Source organism: Canis aureus, chromosome 23 (genome assembly GCF_053574225.1).
Source record: "Canis aureus isolate CA01 chromosome 23, VMU_Caureus_v.1.0, whole genome shotgun sequence".
Taxonomy (NCBI): Eukaryota; Metazoa; Chordata; class Mammalia; order Carnivora; family Canidae; genus Canis; species Canis aureus.
This window is the reverse complement of record NC_135633.1, coordinates 11,323,714-11,342,371: the sequence shown is the minus strand read 5'-3', so window position 1 is coordinate 11,342,371 and position 18,658 is coordinate 11,323,714. Positions and strand designations below refer to the sequence as shown.

The window sequence follows — 18,658 nt, the reverse complement described above, 5'->3', positions numbered from 1 at the left end:
CCCATTTGTGAGCTCTTGTTTATTTATCTTCTCTACTCAACTATAAGCTTTTCACAGACAGGACTACATTCGTCTTGCTTGCTGCTGTCACTGCAGGGTGCAACACAGCCCCTGACACAATATAGGCACTTAATACTTAATGAGTGAATGCAGGGATCACCACATCAGCTCATAGGAATCTTCCCTTCCTCTCAATGCCTAAAGCACATTCCGCCTGCTTCAAGGAATTTCTGGTCACCCAGACATTGCACCCACCACCGGAGACAAGCAAGCAGTCCTTATGACATCCAGAAAATGTAGAGGGGGAAAAGTGACCCTTGAAAAAATAAAGGAATATCTTTTTCTTGGACACTGGATGGTATTGAGATTACCTACAAAGATATTTTGGGAGGATAAAAGAGGCTGTCTTCTCAGAAGTGGCCAGGAACAAAGTCTTAACAGTGAGAGAAAGGAAGTGTGTAAAGACAATGGTGTTTAGTGATGGGAAGTCTACATTTCTCTAGAAGCTTTTATTAAAGTTGGTAACTTCCCAAGATAGGTGTTCTAATGGATTCTCTACCCAGACCTTTATAAATGACAGGCAGCCATGTCTTTAGGATGTGTAAGGAAGGGAGCTGAACTCGCTGACCTCCCAAGAGCTTCTGACCTTCAGGATTCTATAAACAAGCTCATTTCAAGTTGGAATGTAGAGAATCCACATTCTGGCTCTGTCTTTACATAGCAGTTCTGTCTCTGTGTAGAAGACAAAACAATCTTTACCTTCCATCCACTTTCTAATAGTACTAATGCTTTCAAAGTCAGACCCCAACCCTAGTCTGGCATCATGACCCATGGGACCACCACATCAAAAATAATTTAGCAAGTAGCCTCTGACTAGGGGCAAGGGTTACCCCTGCCTGAAGAGATCAAGCAGGGGGATATCTTGGCTTTTTCTACTTCTAGCCATGCAACTTTGAGCAAGTGACCTTACTTCTTTGAGTCTCAATATCTTCATCTCTAAAATGGTGATGGTCTGCTTCTTGGGATTGTCGTGTTAAATGAGATATACACGTAAAAACCCCCAGCACAGAAAAAAACATGCAAGGAATGTTAGTGTCATAATTATAGATTTCCAGTTTTAAAAGTTTTGTAAGATAATAATGATTCTAAGGTGAAAATACTGTAGGAACAAAATGACGTTTGGAATTTGCTTCAAAATAATCTATCTGGTGAGAGGGAAGCTATAGGTGAAATAAAATCATCCATGTTTTAGAAATTGTTGAAGATGGGAGATGAATACATTAGACTTATTGCCTTATCTTTCTCCTTTTGTACAGGTTTGAAATTTTCCATAATAGAAAATTTAAAGTGCATTAGGGAGGGAAATGCTGTGAAAATATAAATATTGATTATTTTCAGATATTTGGTCTAGATGGTCTAAGAATGATATGAAGGGGGAGAAAAAGCCAACGTCTCTATTAATGTCTCAAACAGAATTATTTTCTTAAACAGAACTGTCTCAGATGAGCAGAAAGAAACAGAGCCACTTGCATACACTTCTCTGCCTTCATTCCTGCAGAACACCATACCCTGCTTGGGCTGTACCTGCATTTTTAAGTAGACAAGCCCTAGGTGGTATAACTTAGTCTTAGCAGCCCAGGGGCTCTGCTGAAATAGGAATGAGGAGCAAGAAAGTCCCCACATTGGTAAAAACAAGTAGAAAGAACTCCAGATGTTCAGGGACAATGGGTGCCACAGCCCTCCTCCCTTCAAAGCCCTGGGCTTGGACTCTTAACTTGAGGAAGGCTGGTTCAGCTTGGTGTGAGACTGTATTTAAGGCACTTTCACTCCAAATGAGTGGGTCCTCTTAGAGCACAGCTAGTGTGTTAGATGATACTGGGGGCCACGGAGGGGGAGTTTCATTCAGGGGAAAAGGAGTTTGTAAGAGGCTCTGACAGTATCAATCACAGCACAAACCTGTATCATCTCCACACTTCCACATCTTCCCACTGAGAGAAGTCCAGAGATTGAAAAACAAAATTCTTGCATTCCACTTTGGATCAACCAACCCACTCCAAGTCTCTCTATCTGGGAGAGAAAACAGTCTAACAAGCTTTGTTGTGACCAAATGCCTTTAAGCTCCAAAACTCTGCTTGGAAAAGGAGAATATACAGAAGTACTTACTCTTCTTGAAGAATAAATTCACTATTTTCCGGAGAAAACTGCCCACTCACAGGATGCCTGAATGCTGTGGTCTGTTGGTTATGGCTAAAGAGAAAGAGAGAGAGATAATGAATGAGAAGTCATGTGAATGGAAAGGCTTGCAGACACAACAACAGGTCAGTAATGTCTGAGGACCCCTGATCATCACAGATTCCTCCCAGAGTGAGAGAGTGGGCCTTTCTTCGGAGACACATTTAATCTGTCAGGCCCCAGCTGCATTTAAAAAAACAAGAACTTTCAGCTCAGGTGCCACAGCCAACCTAAGATGAAAGGATTTTAATTCTAGGAAAGAATGGCTGCAAGAGACCACTGCATCTGAGAGAGACATTCCATGAAGTACTTACTCCAACAAACCCAATGGCTCAGTAACAAGCTACCTTAAGATGGCACGAGCTAAAACAAGAATGAAGGAAAGCAGACAGCACTTTCAACAGCTTCCCAAAACCATGAACCAGGGAAAGAATTCCAAGAATTAACCACCCACCCAGAAAAATCTATCTTCTTAAAATTCTTCTCCCTACTACAATATGCCTTCACTTCAATGATGGGATGTAAATGTATGGGCATGTCTCTGCAACATGACCTGCACAATTTCAACACCGTGGAGTTTCTATCACCCTTTTGAAGTTAGGAGGGATCAGCTTCCAGGCCAAGCTGACAGACACAACCAAAGTGTGTAGGTGTTTTGTGTATTCACAAAGGCTGCATGCCTGGGTTCTTTGAAAGGAAGGAGGAGAAGGCTCTGGAGGCTGCTGGTTTGCTTGAGGAATAAACAAACCTAATGTCCTTTTTTCCCCAAGAGTATGATTTATATTAAAGTGTTTTCCCCATTCAAAAATTAGTTCTTTTAGAAATTTTTGAAAATATAAGAAGAAAAAATGTCACCCATGATCTCACCACCTATACCTGAGTATCTTCTCCTTCCCTAGTTTTTATTTCCTTCTACTAAAAAATTATGATTTTCCTGCATTTATAAATCTGTCTCCTGCCTTTTTCACATCCTATTCACATGGAAAATTTCCTGTCTCTAAGACTTCTTCATTTGCAATAGCTGAATCCAGGTGTCTCCCACCTTTTGGAAGTTCAAGTTAAGCCGCTACATTTTTAGGAAAGACCTACACTAGCACCTGTTTTCACTAACTGAAAGAAATGTGAAGAGAATTTTCACTTTTACAAAAAAAAAAAGGTTGAAAAGCATTTGCATCCTAGGGAGTCCTCTTAGAGGCAGTGCACTCCGGAGCAGTGAGTGGCACCGCCAAGCTCCCTACCTGGGAACTACACCAGCATCTCAGCATCAAGCTGTCTTAGCTTTGAACTGGGTCTGTGAGCAACTGTGTTTCATCTCGATTTATTTTGTGCATCTATTAACAAAACATGTCCTAAGATTAATCAGAAAAGCCTAAGAGGTTATTTTGGGGGTTCTTGGCATGCTCCAAATTTTTTCCATATAAATTATGGTCATCGCTGTTTCCTTACATCATTCTGTCTTACAAGTTTCACTGGAATGCTCTACTTCCAGATAGCCAGTGAAACTTGTAATCGTTTTATCCTATGGATAAAACTGCAACTATTTAAAAAACATTCATTGGCCATTCAGTGTGCCAGGTCCTACTTTAGATGCTAGAGATACAGAATGAACAAAAAGTTCTTTCCCCTTGCTTAGATTCTAGAAAGATTTACATTCTTCTAATGCTGGACATTTTTGGGTGCACTATACATCTTTTAGTACAGACTGCTCCCGCAATTCAAATTATTTCCTTGGGTTAAGGTCCCAAAGGTAAAATTACTTAATCAAAGGGCATACTCATTTCTAAGGCTCCTACTACAGATGGCTAACATGCTTTCACTGTCAGAGTCAATATATCATCTCATTTTGCTAAAGTATTAGCCCATCTCCAAACTGAGCATGGGGCTACTCCCAGAGATTAGTATGTTTAATGAGCATAGTAACAAAGGTTAAAAAAGAAAAAACTCTCTATATCTACTAAGTTTATCTTACTTGCCCTGGGGCCTGGCCAGAGTGTCCTGTGTTCTGGTGTCTGGGGTGAGCTGGCATTGAGTTTGGAGCAGCCTGACTGCTAATAAGCCACATGTGAAGCCGTCAGAGCCATCAGACCAGGTTGCTGATGGTTCTGTGATTGTGCACCACCCCCATCACCCTTTCACCCCCTCCCAACCACTCTAGCTTCCAAATCCCCAGCTCCAGGTTTGAAGCAAGCCCTTGGAATCCCAGGACTCCATCTGGCAGACAGCAGCCTGGTCTTCACAAGAAAGCAGAGTTAAGGCATAGGCATCTAGATAAGGATGAAAAGCAGGGCCTGGCAACATCTGGTCCAGAAATCTCTGCACCATGTCCAAGGGGTTGGCTTTATTTATACCCAGCTTCTTTTTTTCTTTCTTTCTTTCTCTTTTCTCTAATACCCAGCTCCTTTTAGAGAGTCACTTCCATTCACCAGGGAATCTTGAAAACACAAATTCTAAGCCTGCCTCATTTCCACCTGGAGGAAAAAAAAAATGCTCTGCTCATAATGAGAATAACAACAAAGCAACGATACCACCATCCACTGTTACCTCTCAAGGACTCTATAACCTTTCCTTATACGTCTTAGCTATTAACCACCATCGACCCCCCATTTTATCAATGAGGAAATGGCTCAGAGAGGTTAAGTGACTTAAGATAAATTCATCAATAAATGATAAGACTGGGACATAAATTCTGGTCTTCTATTTCTAGATTAGATGCTCTTTGCATGATAACCTGCTGTCCCCTTTCCTCAGGAGTCTACAGGGCTGACAGGTTCCTGGCTATGACCCGAAATCCCTAAAGACAAAGCATAAAAAAAAAAAAAAAAAAAAACAGCACCATCATCCACTGCTACTCCCTCTCTCCCTCTACACCTCCCCCTCCTTCAGTTGTGCCCAGAACCAAAGCTCTGAATGACAACACCTGTGTAGCACTCAGCAGCACCCCCAAAAAGCCTTTGATCCTAATCCAAGGTCAGCCAGGAGAATCTCTGATATGTACAAAAAGCGAATCTTCTCTATGCCTGGAGCAGTAGCATCCAGCATCCAGCAACCACTTCATATACATTGCATGACCTTGAGAGGTACTCCTGGGCTCCCCATACCCAACATGTATCAGCTTAAATAAGTCCAGAGTTTTGGGTAAATGAATCCTGACCTGAAAGGTTTAGACACTAAGATGAGGTTTACATTCTAACATTAAAAAACAGATTTTTTTAAGTGGATAAAAATATAGCTGTCATTCGATCAGATCTAGAGGCAGCTCCCTAACCTTTCTTCCCTAATATAGATGCTGTCCTCCTTGCCAAAAAAAGTTATCAACCACAGTATTACCACTACCATTTCCTGAATTTCCATGAAGCTTTAAGTATGGTCATATTCATCATCATATCTTAACCTCCCAAGTATCCTCTGAGGTAGGGAGAGCTGATATTTTTATTCCCGTGTTACACATAAGAAAACTGATGATCTGGGTTATATGTTACTGGAACACTAAATTAAAGGGGGGAAAAAAGGACTCATACATTGAGAAAAGATAGAAACCAGAATAATACCTCCTGAACACTGAGGTCTTAAAATATGATCATTTCTGATCAAACTTGCCCAACTTGCAGAGTTTCTGGTTCAGCACTTTTTGAGCAAAAGAAATGTTAGGTGCTTGAGTTATTTAATTCAGTCTTGCCAAATACCCAGTATGGCAGGCTGTGTTTCATCATACCAGACCACAGGTGAGGAAAGTGAAATCCAAGAATGGTAGATGACTTGCCTACAAGGACAGTCAGGTCCTGCATTCCTGCACACCACCACCCTTTTGGTCTCCTACAATTAAGCTAAGCTCACCCTCACACCAAACAAAGGCTGCATAGTAAATGCTGGATCCCCACACCCATCTGGAGATTGCAAAGTCCTCTGACTTTACCTGCTGTCCCTGACCTCAGTCCCAAAGCCCCCACCCTGCTCCATTTCCTGATTTTCTAAAATCCATGAAGAATCTCATGTCCTATCACCCTGTCTCAAGGCACATTTAGCAGGCACAGACAAATCCCCTGAAATACCTGTTCTTAAACCTGAATTGCCACCTTGCTCCTTGGTAGTGATGGAGATGGCCCGGCTGAGAGCCAGGTGGCCGGTTCCAAGGGAGCACAGAAACTTTCTTTCCTCTATACTAGAGCTTCTGTCTCTCTCCAGGCTACTGAGAAAGTAACTTGCTAAATGAGGTAAAACACAAGCAAGGCTTTATTCTCAGATCCTGCTCTTCCTCCTAAGAGCAGCCCCTCTAAGTTGAATGGCAGCCAGTCTCACCTGGGAGAGGAGAAGGACGTGCAGAAGGTTTCAGGGAAGGATCACCCAAGGAAGGCAGGCCATAGGTAACCATTCACATAAATAAGCACGTCTTCACAAGCCCTGAGCCTGGGAGGACTTGAGTTAGGCCCTAAAGACATCCAACAGCAAACACGAGAGATGTGACAGGAGGACAGAGTGAGTACTAGGGAGAAGTGGAAATCGATTTGACCTCAATAGAAGGAAGAGCCCACCTACAACCACTGACAAGACTGGTCAAAATGTAAACAGCATTTTTGCAAGATTAATCTTCCATTCCTATAGATTTTGACCATAATGTGAGCAGTGAGACTCTGGTCGGTTAAACATAAAGGTTCCAATTACTTAACATGGCAATTTCTTTTGGTATAGCAAGAAGTTCTGCAGTTATGTGAATGGTGCTCAAGAGTGGAGGTCACAGCACCCTGATAAATCTGGTTTTTCTGACAGTGGTGGTATTGGTATGCGGAGTGTTAGACAAATCCGCGCAGTCAGCATGAGTTCTTATCTGGCCCAGCTATAAAGAGAAGAAACCACTTAAAATGTAAGAAAAGTATCCAGCCTGAAAGCCTAAGGAGGGACTCTATCAAGGCTCTTCTCATTGGTATGCTCAGCAGCAGCTGCCACCCTGGCCCCTCTGGCTCCTCAGTGTGGCTCCTCGAATACCGTAAGAGTGTCACCTTGCAGGCCTGATGAACATTCAGTACTGCCTCCAGGCTTGTTAAGGCACTTACTGTCTTTGTTCTAAATCCCAGTGTCTCAAGAAAACCAAGGACTGTGGGTAACCTAATAATGTTCCTACTTAGGTCCCCAAATTGGTAACTCCAAGAACACAGGAAATTGCTTCCCTCTCTTCTTCAGTTCCTACTTGGGCCACAGAGTAAAGAAGTGACAACCAAAGGTGGAAGCAGCATCGTTACATTCTTTCAACATTTCCAAGGTCCCTTTATTTTATTCAAAACTTTTATAAAATTGCTCGTTTAGTACAAAGTGCCACTGTTGTTCATGTGGCATTTCCTAAAGGGACTGAGAATCTTACTGAAATGGTCTTTAGAGCTTGCACTATTTTGAAAATTTCAAGATTTTCAACAGCTCATTGCACGTGGGCATTACTCTGATAGGCCCTTCTTCAGAAATCATGGGAATTGGGCCTTGATGAGCCAACATAGGGTCCCCATCCTCTCTCCAAGTGAAACCCATCAACACTGCACTAACCAGCCTCCTTCAATGCCTGCCCATGAGCCCCATGGTCAGAAGACCTGTGTTCAAACCAGAGCAAGCCACCTCACCTCTCAGAGTCTCAGTTCTCCCATTTGCAAACAGGGAAGAGTAATAATAACCTTCCAACAAGTTGCTGTGAGGATAAATGAGAGACACACAGAACCTCGCACAATGCCTGGTATATTGAAGGTACTCAGGTGACATTTGCTGAACCTGAACACATGCCTTGAGCACGGCAATGACTAACAGGAATCCACATTTTAACAGAGCAAAAAATAGGATAAGCCTCTTCCCCCCACTCCCACACACCCAATATTCCTTCTCCAGTCTTCCCTATTCATTAACAGCATCACTATCCAGCAACCTGGGAGTCGCTCTCCATTCCTTGCTCTACCTTAACCTACACACACACTGTGTTAACAAGTCCTGGTGCCTCTATCTACAAGACATCTCTGAATGTGCTCACTTCTCTCCAGTTCTACAGCCAGCACCCTATCATCTCTAGATAAGATACTGCAACAGCCTAACTGCTCTTTCTGCTTCTACCCCGGCCTTTGTACCACCCACTCGCCTCACTGGAACCCTGATGGGTCTCTTCAAATGGATGTTAAATCATGTCATGTTCTTCCTTTAAACCCAACAACACTTCCACATCACAGAGTAAAATGCAAGCTCTTTACCTTGGCTTGACCCTAGGTAACTTAACCCCTGACCAGCTGCATCGCCTTCTCGTACAATGGACGTCTTCTCTCCTCCTTTCTCATCCCAGCCACATGGCCTCCTTCCTACTCCTTTGAACACCAAGGTCTTCCCCACTTAACAACCTTTGTACTAGCTAGCCTTTCTGCCTGGAAACTCTTTTCCTCATACTCTCATAACTGGCTCCTTATCAATCAGACCTTGGCACAATTATGACCATCTCAGAGCCCTTCCCAATCACCCACTGAGATAGGCTTCAGTCACTTGATATCATGACACCCTATTTTATTTATTACTATAATTTCTCTTACTTATGTGTTTTGACTACTGTCAGTCTCCCTAATATGTGTATTGCAGGAGAGCATGGACCGTGTCTGTCTTTTCGCTGCCCTCATTGGCCTATACCAGTGTCTGGCACTATTACATTTGCTGAATGAATGAACGAGAAATGACTATGGCAAGTCCTACCTTAAAGTGAGGCCATGCCTCCAAATAGGCTAGCTAACCCTACAGAAGTCTGGGCAAAAGTAACAGATCATCTAAAGGGTCATAAGCCATCAGGGGGCAGTGGCTTCTGCTCTTAGTGACAAAGGAAAGAAGGATGAGACACCAACCTGCCAAGAACACTTCATCATTGGCTCTCTCCCAACTGTGTTACAATATAATTTGGAGAAATTAGCCCTCCCTGCAAACCCCCCCACCCCCGCAAAGGAGGTTAATACACGCAACAGAGAGAATCAAAGAATGGAATGCAAACACCCAAGAGGAAATTACTGAGTGATTAAAAACACACAGGAGGATAATACAAACATCACCTGTATCTCCCTTTTGTGAACTAGGAAAATATTTGGTATGAAACCTACAATTTGGTGACTGATTATATGCTGTTATATTGCTCTCTATTTATTTCATGTGTGTTTGTTCTCCTCCCCCTCTCTCTCTCCCTCCAGTGAGAGCCTAAGTTCCTGGAGGGCTGGGAGCCGTCATTCACTTATTTCTCATGTATCTCCTGCGACACAGAACAGTGATACCCATGGAGCAGGCACTTGAACTCCTTTATCTCAATAGCCTGAGTTCACAAACACATCACTTTCAGAGACAGGCTGTGCAGAACCCACCTCATTTTCTGATCACAGCAACCCAACCTGCCATGCCTCCCCCAGAGAATGTGGGGGAGAGAGGGGTCTGTAGGCCTACTAAAGGTTCCTCCATGCAGGCTGGAGACTTAGCAGCCCTGAGGAGCATGGCACAGACCAAGGAATGGCCTTCCCCATGCCCACATTGTCCACCCCTGGCTTTCACTCACACACCCAACTAAGCAGACACACTGAAATCCAGCCACACCCCAGACCTACCACTTGAAGGGTCAGTCAGTACCTGTTGTTATCCTCATCCAAAGGTGCTAAAGGGGCAGAGCCTGGCAGAGACAGAGCTGGGCATAAAGGAGTCACAAAATTAACCAAGCAAACTCAAAGCTTGCATATCTTACAAAGAGAACCGTTCTTTCCAAACTCTGGATTTGGATGTGAGGGGGATCTGGCTGTGACATCTGTCACCCCAGTGATCTCCAGGGTTGATTCGGCTGATCTGGCTGGCTAGGCGGGTGTCCCCTTCCTCCCTCACCATTCCATGTGCGTCCCAAAGCTGCGCACTCAAAGAGGACGACCACCCCCCGTTGGAGGAGGACCATTCTTCAGTCAAGGGTATATGAGTAGCTGCACTCCCCTGCTAGAACTTCCAAACAAGTACTCAAGGTCCAAACTCTGGATTTAATGGACTAAAGTCTTCCAGCATGATTTGAAAAGCTCTATATTTCATTAGGTATTCCAGATGTTTGCAGACCTACTCAGTGGCCAACTCATTTCATAAATTACTTCTTCTGACCCAGTAACCCATAGGAAAGAATTGCTTTCTTCCTGAGCTCCCACATGGGGTCCCAGCACTTAGGATTCCTACATGGTTAATAGGGAGTTTTAATTTTGACTTCACAGGACGTCAAGAACCATGAAAAGATTAAAGCCAAACCCCTGATACAATGAGGGAACCAAAACTAATAGCCTCCTGCTTTTTTTTTTTTTTTTTTTTTTAAGAAAGTTGGCTGAGAAGCAATGTACTAGGAGCCAACGTACCAGCATTGTTACTGCCAGTTCCACACCCCCCAGGCAAACACTCAGCCTCTCTGGGTCTTGGTTTCCTCATCTGTCCAATGCAGAGGCCACATGAAGCCTGCCAAGCATGAACCCCAAGCTGTTGTTCAGAGACATTACAGATCACAGTCCAAACCCCAGCTCTGCTGCACACTTGGTGGTGCACAACCTTGAAGGAGTTACTGACCCTTGAATGGTGTCTATCTGAAAAAAGAGAATACAATTCCAATCCTGCCAGATTGTTTTTGAAAGTACTGATAACGGGCCTAGCGCGAGGCACTCCACGTTTAGCGTCTGTTATAGTTTTTCTTTTGCTAGCTCTAAAACTCCACACTAATCCAGTTGCTTTGCCTTTCTCCATGTTGCAAACGCTGTAGGACAGCGGCTCAAGAACACAGTTTTTTCTGTTTGAATTGAGGCACTACACTCAGCCTCCAGTTTAAACTTCTATTTAAAGAACTTGCCTGCCAGGCAAAGTACTTCAGATCAGTAGGCGCCTGCCTTCAGCCCCACTTCGGTCCCTCACCAGATCAAGCCCCAATGTTCAGAAAGCACAGCCCAAGAAAAACAGCCTCCCTAGCAAGCTGCGCTGAGTTGGGGATGCACACTCTATGTAAGTTTTAAAACTTCCCAGGAAACATTGTCGACCTCAGAGAGTACCTGGTTCTGTACTTCTGTTTAATACTCTTCAGTAAGTTGGGTTCAAGTGTAAGATGAGACGTGCAGACCAGGTGATATTGTAGGGATCCTCCAACCACAACATCCCGAGACGCTGAGGTTCATCTCTGACTACTGCCCGAGCCGCAGACTGAACCAAAACAACACTACACATAACTGAAACACAAAGGAACAGGACAGAATGCTGTCCTCCCCAATCTCGCTAGCCAACAGAAAATCCTTTGTAATGACATCGGGGAGGTGAAGTTAATGATACTTTTGTCCTATTTATTCTCAATTAAATTGGATCATCTGGTGTTGGGTTTTTTTTTTTTTTGGTTTTATTTTTTAACTGCAGGCACTCCCAACCAAGCCATCGAAAACTCCCTCTGGTCATTACCTGACTTTCATGAATCAAAATCCATCGCAGTGAACGGAGTCCCGGTGAAACCCGTACAGGACTAACCTGCTCTCCCAATCTCACAGGGAAAGGCGGCAGACACGTTCACTCTCTCTGTGAGCTCCATGTTCAGAAGGACTGTGTCTTCTTCCCCAGACCCAGCCCTTATGAAAGCTCGGGTTCCGGTCAGACAGGGAAGGAGGCCCCAGCTGCCTGCAGAGGTGAGGCGGAGGCTCACAGCCCGCCTACTCTCAATTTCGGTTCTCTAGCAGCTGCTTCTGAAGGTGTTACGAATCCAGCAGCCACTTGCTCCTACTCATTCATTCTCCCTCTTCCCCAACACGCACCCCCCCCGCCCCCCCCCCCCAAAATCTGGCAACAACACAAGGAACAGGGCTCCAGCTCTGAGTCATTGCCCTGCTGCTGCGGCCAAGCAGAGCACTGGCTGGTGGTAAACAGTGAGGCAGGCGCTTCACGTCTCCTGATCCTGCTGTTCTTCTTGGGAGACTGTGGGCCTGGCTACTCCTCTGGAAGCAGGACATAGGAAACACCTCCATTTACTGGCTCTGGAGTCTGAATGAATTGCTCCCTCAGTTTTGCTGTGCTACCTTCGTGGCTGAAATTGGCCCTAAAACAGAGCCTTCAGTGGGAAAGTGATAGCTTCTTTATCACGCTTGTCCCATGGGCAAAGGCAAGGAAGTGCCTGAGCAGTCCCAAGCCACCATCCCCACAACCTCAGGGAACACGGCTATGATTCTTTCATCACTGCTTGGGATGGCTTAGGTCCTCTTAGCATAGATTTAATCATGTGGCTCTCCCTCTCAGAACAGGCCTGGAGGGGCACCTGGGTGGCTCAGTGGCTGAGCATCTGCCTTTGGCTCAGGGGGTGATCCTGAGGTCCTGGGATTGAGTCCCCCATCAAGCTCCCCACAGGGAGCCTGCTTCTCCCTCTGCCTATATCTCTGCCCCTCTCTCTGCGTCTCTCATGAATACATAAAATCTTTAAAAAGAAAAAAAAAAAAAAAAAAGAACAGACCTGGAGAGGAGAAGGAAGAGGAATCAGAAAGGGAAACTAAGGCATCAACGTGCCTTTATTGCCACAGCCTCAGATCAGCACTGTGGCTCTTTACTACAATCTAAGTAGGTCTATAAGTCATGACACAGGCGGCCACTTGAAATATAAGCTCCACGGGACAAGGACTTGGGTTTTCAAAGCTATGTTCCAATGTATACATAGTGCCTGGCACACAGTAGGTGCTCAATATATATTTGTTTAACGAAAAAAAACATACAGAGGATTTTCCTCTGAGTCTTCTTGGAATGATGGTTTTACTAAAACCTGTATTGATTACCACCATTTTTTCCACTTTAGAAATCTTATCCAGGGCACCTGAGTGGCTCAGTCAGTTAAGTGTCTGCCTTCAGCTCAGGTCATGATCTCAGGATCCTGGGATTAAGCCCCCGAGTCAGGCTCCCTGCTCAGTGAGGAGTCTGCTTGTCCCAGATTGTGCTCACTTGCTATCTCTCAAATAAATATATAACACTTTTTAAAAAATCTCCTTATTCTTCATAACTCCTATTACTGCCTATAGTGAGTGTTCTGCAAATCTTTAAACACAGACATGGTTTACTTGAAACTAATGAAGCTCAAGCATTAGTACCTCTCACTTCCAAAAAAACCCAAAAGTCTCCACCCCAAGATTGCTAGAACTCATACAGCAATTTGGTAGCGTGGCAGGATACAAAATCAATGCCCAGAAATCAGTGGCATTTCTATACACTAACAATGAGACTGAAGAAAGAGAAATTAAGGAGTCAATCCCATTTACAATTGCACCCCAAAGCATAAGATACCTAGGAATAAACCTAACCAAAGATGTAAGAAATCTATACCCTAAAAACAATAGAACACTTCTGAAAGAAAATGAGGAAGACACAAAGAGATGGAAAAATATTCCATGCTCATGGATTGGCAGAATTAATATTGTGAAAATGTCAATGTTACCCAGGGCAATATACACGTTTAATGCAATCCCTATCAAAATACCATGGACTTTCTTCAGAGAATTAGAACAAATTATTTTAAGATTTGTGTGGAATCAGAAAAAACCCTGAATAGCCAGGGGAATTTTAAAAAAGAAAACCATATCTGGGGGCATCACAATGCCAGATTTCAGGTTGTACTACAAAGCTGTGGTCATCAAGACAGTGTGGTACTGGCACAAAAACAGACACATAGATCAATGGAACAGAATAGAGAACCCAGAAGCGGACCCTCAACTTTATGGTCAACTAATACTCGATAAAGAAGGAAAGACTATCCATTGGAAGAAAGACAGTCTCTTCAATAAATGGTGCTGGGAAAATTGGACATCCACATGCAGAAGAATGAAACTAGACCACTCTCTTTCACCAGACACAAAGATAAACTCAAAATGGATGAAAGATCTAAATGTGAGACAAGATTCCATCAAAATCCTAGAGAAGAACACAGGCAACACCCTTTTTGAACTCGGCCACAGTAACTTCTTGCAAGATACATCCACGAAGGCAAAAGAAACAAAAGCAAAAATGAACTATTGGGACTTCATCAAGATAAGAAGCTTTTGCACAGCAAAGGATACAGTCAACAAAACTAAAAGACAACCTACAGAATGGGAGAAGATATTTGCAAATGACTTATCAGATAAAGGGCTAGTTTCCAAGATCTATAAAGAACGTATTAAACTCAACACCAAAGAAACAAACAATCCAATCATGAAATGGGCAAAAGACATGAAGAGAAATCTCACAGAGGAAGACATAGACATGGCCAACAAGCACATGAGAAAATGCTCCACATCACTTGCCATCAGGGAAATACAAATCAAAACCACAATGAGATACCACCTCACACTAGTGAGAATGGGGCAAATTAACAAGGCACGAAACCACAAATGTTGGAGAGGATGTGGAGAAAAGGGAACCCTCTTACACTGTTGGTGGGAATGTGAACTGGTGCAGCCACTCTGGAAAACCGTGTGGAGGTTCCTCAAAGAGTTAAAAATAGACCTGCCCTACGACCCAGCAATTGCACTGTTGGGGATTTACCCCAAAGATACAGATGCAATGAAACGCTGGGACACCTGCACCCCGATGTTTCTAGCAGCAATGTCCACAATAGCCAAACTGTGGAAGGAGCCTCGGTGTCCATCGAAAGATGAATGGATAAAGAAGATGTGGTTTATGTATACAATGGAATATTACTCAGCTATTAGAAATGACAAATACCCACCATTTGCTTCAATGTGGATGGAACTGGAGGGTATTATGCTGAGTGAAGTAAGTCAGTCGGAGAAGGACAAACATTGTATGTTCCCATTCATTTGGGGAATATAAATAATAGTGAAAGGGAATATAAGGGAAGGGAGAAGAAATGTGTGGGAAATATCAGAAAGGGAGACAGAACGTAAAGACTGCTAACTCTGGGAAACGAACTAGGGGTGGTAGAAGGGGAGGAGGGCGGGGGGTGGGAGTGAATGGGTGACGGGCACTGGGGGTTATTCTGTATGTTGGTAAATTGAACACCAATAAAAAATAAATTAAAAAAAAGTAAAAGTTAAACAATTAAAAAACAAAACAAAACAAAAGCACCTTCTAAGGCCCTAGTACTGTGTATACATGCCTTCCACAATCTTATATGATTTTAAAGACCTCCTAAATTGTAGGAACATCAAGGCCCACAAACTATAGATGTACCACAGTGGAATTAAATAATAAGTGACTCATGAGCCATCCTGATAATCACCCTAATAAAGGCATTCAGCTTGACAAAACTTGTTTTAACTATTGCATAGGAGATACGCCCACAGTTATAGACACATCCTAATCAATCACAAGTCGATTGTGTAAAGATTGGAGTAGGTTAAAGAACACAGACTCCACTCATCCAACATTTATTTAGCCCTACTATGTCCTTAGCACTCTGAGTGCTTTGAAGTAAAACAACGATTAGAACATATTATCCCCACTGCATAGGAGCTTACAATCCAACAACATAGACTGATATAGTCATAAACAATTACAGATAAGTATATATTTCATATGTTAAACATAAATAATATAGATACATAACTACAAGCCAGAGTGGAGACCATAATATAAAAGTAAAGGCAGGCACATCTATGTTTTAGGTATCAATCTGCCAGATAGAACAATCCTAGAAGGTAAATTGTACCATCTCCATTTTGCACAGAGGGTGTCGAAGCCCAAAGGGGTCAAGTGCCATCCCATGACCACATAACCAGTAAGTGGCAAGGTCAGAATTCAAGCCCTGAACTACTACCTGATTCCAAAGTATGGAACTGTTCTTAGCGGCTACACTTTAGTCAATGGCCAGTCATTCTACAGAACCTCCAAAATGTCGGGAGGGACATGCTGACTTCAGAGGTATAGGAACCACAACAAGCAGCAGCAGAGGTGGGCAAGCTTCCAAAGCCCACACTCTTGGGAGTGAAGGAATAGAAAGTGCCATGAGCTTATTCATCAGGTATATAGATATAAACCCCATTTGCCAGGCAACACCCTAGCAGGGACCCGTGGCAGCTACCAAGGAAGCCAGAAGAGGCCACATGAAAGGCTCCTACCCTCTGGCTCTGCCTACAAGCTCCCTTGTCCTTGTTGCCAGATGGATCATGCTGGAGCACAGCAAACATTCCATTACTTCCTGCCATACACCACCCTCCTTCACTGCTAAAGCGTCCTTCTCAGCACTTCCCCCTACCCACAGCTCCTGCAAATGTACCTGTCCCCCCCAGTCCCCAAGACACATGCTTTCCTACTCCTGAGGGGTAGGAAGCTTCAGCTGCTGCTGTCCTCTTCCCTAATAGATTCCGCCCAACCATCAAGGCCCCTTCTCTTTCCAACATCCCTTCCTGATCACTCTGGGCCACACTGTTTCCATCCTTCCTCAACACTATCAGCACTGAAGGTTCACATTCTTTATGCAGCAATTATACATCCCAATGACTCTTTTCATTTTACCTTTCAAAAATTACTCTGTATTACAGAGAGTAAAAATGCAGAAGTTCCCTTTCTTGCCACCAATTCAGTGTCAATCTCAGAAGCAATACCTTTACCAGCTTTTTTTTTTTTAAGATTTTATTTATTTATTCATGACAGAGGGAGAGAGGAAGAGACACAGCAGGTTCCCTGTAGGGAACCTGATATGGGACTTGATCCCAGAACCCGTCCTGGGATCATGACCTGAGCCAAAGGAAGTCCTTCAACCACTTAGCCACCCAAGTGCCCCTACCAGTTTAAGTATCTTTTTTTTTTTTTTTTGGCTTTATGAAGCTTTCATGTATGTTAAATTTTATATACACATCTTTTTTTAGAAAAAATACATAACTAGAATAAAACTGTACATATTATTCTTTTTTTTAATTTTATTTATTTATTCATGGGAGATACAGAGAGAAAGAGAGGCAGAGACCCAGGCAGAGGGAGAAGCAGGCTCCTCACAGGGAACCCGATGTGGGACTCGATCCTGGGTCTCCAGGGTCACGCCCTGGGCTGAAGGCAGCACTAAACTGCTGAGCCACCTGGGCTGCCCTGTACATATTATCCTATAACTTTCTTTTGACTTTACATATCTTGGATTCCCACATATCCATATGCAAGGATGGGCATAGCAATGTCTCCACATCACAGCTTCCTTAGAAGCCCTAAACCAGACCAATCTATAGACAGAGATGATGTGGGAGCCTGGTCAATCTGCCCAAACACATATGAGAGGTTTAAAATTAATGACATGCAAACCAATCTGTTCCCAAAATGAGTTTTATTTGAGCCACACAGAGTTTTTAAATTGAACCAAAGTTTGAAATCAGGAACATTTCATATAAAAATCTAGCTTGCTTTGGAAAAACCAAAGTGGGGGCAGCACTGGGCCCCCACAAGAGGTGGAATAGTCCTTCTAGTTCACTGCAGTCATCACTCCCTAGTGCTTCCCAATGTTGAGAATGTACACTTAGTGCTATTTATCATCACACCTATATTTCTAATTTTCCTACAGGAAAGCAACTTCTTTATAACCGTAGCTCAACCAGAATGGGAGAAATCAAAGATAAACAGAGTAGGCCAAGTATTCCAAAAACAAATTGGAGAGCATAAACACAGTCTGCTTTTTTTGTTATCCATTAAGCCTCTATAAACACTGAGTTTGCAACCAATTTTGTACCACCACCACTGATTGTGGAGAAGATCTTCATTCATTCATTCATTCATTTATTTATTTATTTATTTTTGAAGATCTTCCTTTAAAGAAGGAGCCCTGTTTTATTTTTTTCCTTGTTTTTACTGAAGTTCGATTTGCCAACATGTAGTATAACACCCAGTGAGGAGCTTGGTTTTAAAGAATATGGATTTCTTGTATAAGAGTAAGAACTCATTGGGTGTTATACTATATGTTGGCAAATTGAGTTTAAGTAAAATATATTCTAAAATATAACTAAAAGAAAATGGCAAAAATAGGCCACAAAATGTTTCTCTCTCTCTCTACACACACACAAACAACAACAACAACAACAACAACAACAACAAAACTGAGAAGAATCTTCCTAATAATAATGGCAAATGGACTCATCCTTAGCCTTCCCTGAAGGGACTCCTAAAAAGGTAAGACCCAGGACAGCCAGCCGACTGTTTCTTCCACAAAGTGAAAAGCCCAGAGAGGCATTGCCAACAAAGGTCCCTAGAGAATCCAAAGGAAGAGAGCTGCCAGTGGCTGCAGCCCATTATGGACACCCACAAGGCCACTAACAGCAGGTAGGGCTCCCGCAACAGAAAAGCATCTTACCAAGTGCTGCCTGGGACACGGCCACAGACCTCCCCCAATCTGAAAAAAAAAATACACATTTTGCTGTGGTGTTTAGAGCACAGGGCCTGGAGTCCAGTCCTCAACAGTCACCCACATCACAGATAAGGAAACTGCTACAGAAACCAACAA

General features: G+C 43.2%; 1 protein-coding gene across 14 annotated transcripts in view; it reads right to left on the bottom strand.

The window, feature by feature from the left end:
* The window catches only part of PLEKHA7 (pleckstrin homology domain containing A7), a 219,175-nt gene that overhangs the window by 88,149 nt on the left and 112,368 nt on the right, over positions 1-18,658 (bottom strand). For 11 of the 14 annotated variants that reach the window (XR_013361948.1, XM_077866328.1, XM_077866331.1 and 8 more), the window contains one exon: positions 2,164-2,247. Coding sequence is in view for 11 of the 14 variants with exons in the window: in XM_077866328.1 (XP_077722454.1) it covers positions 2,164-2,247 (84 nt within the window). In the remaining 3 variants the exon portion in view is untranslated. Of the gene's footprint in view, positions 1-2,163; positions 2,248-11,273; positions 11,425-11,670; positions 11,961-18,658 lie in introns of those variants that run through there. The other 3 variants (XM_077866337.1, XM_077866342.1, XM_077866341.1) reach the window with 3 other exon arrangements.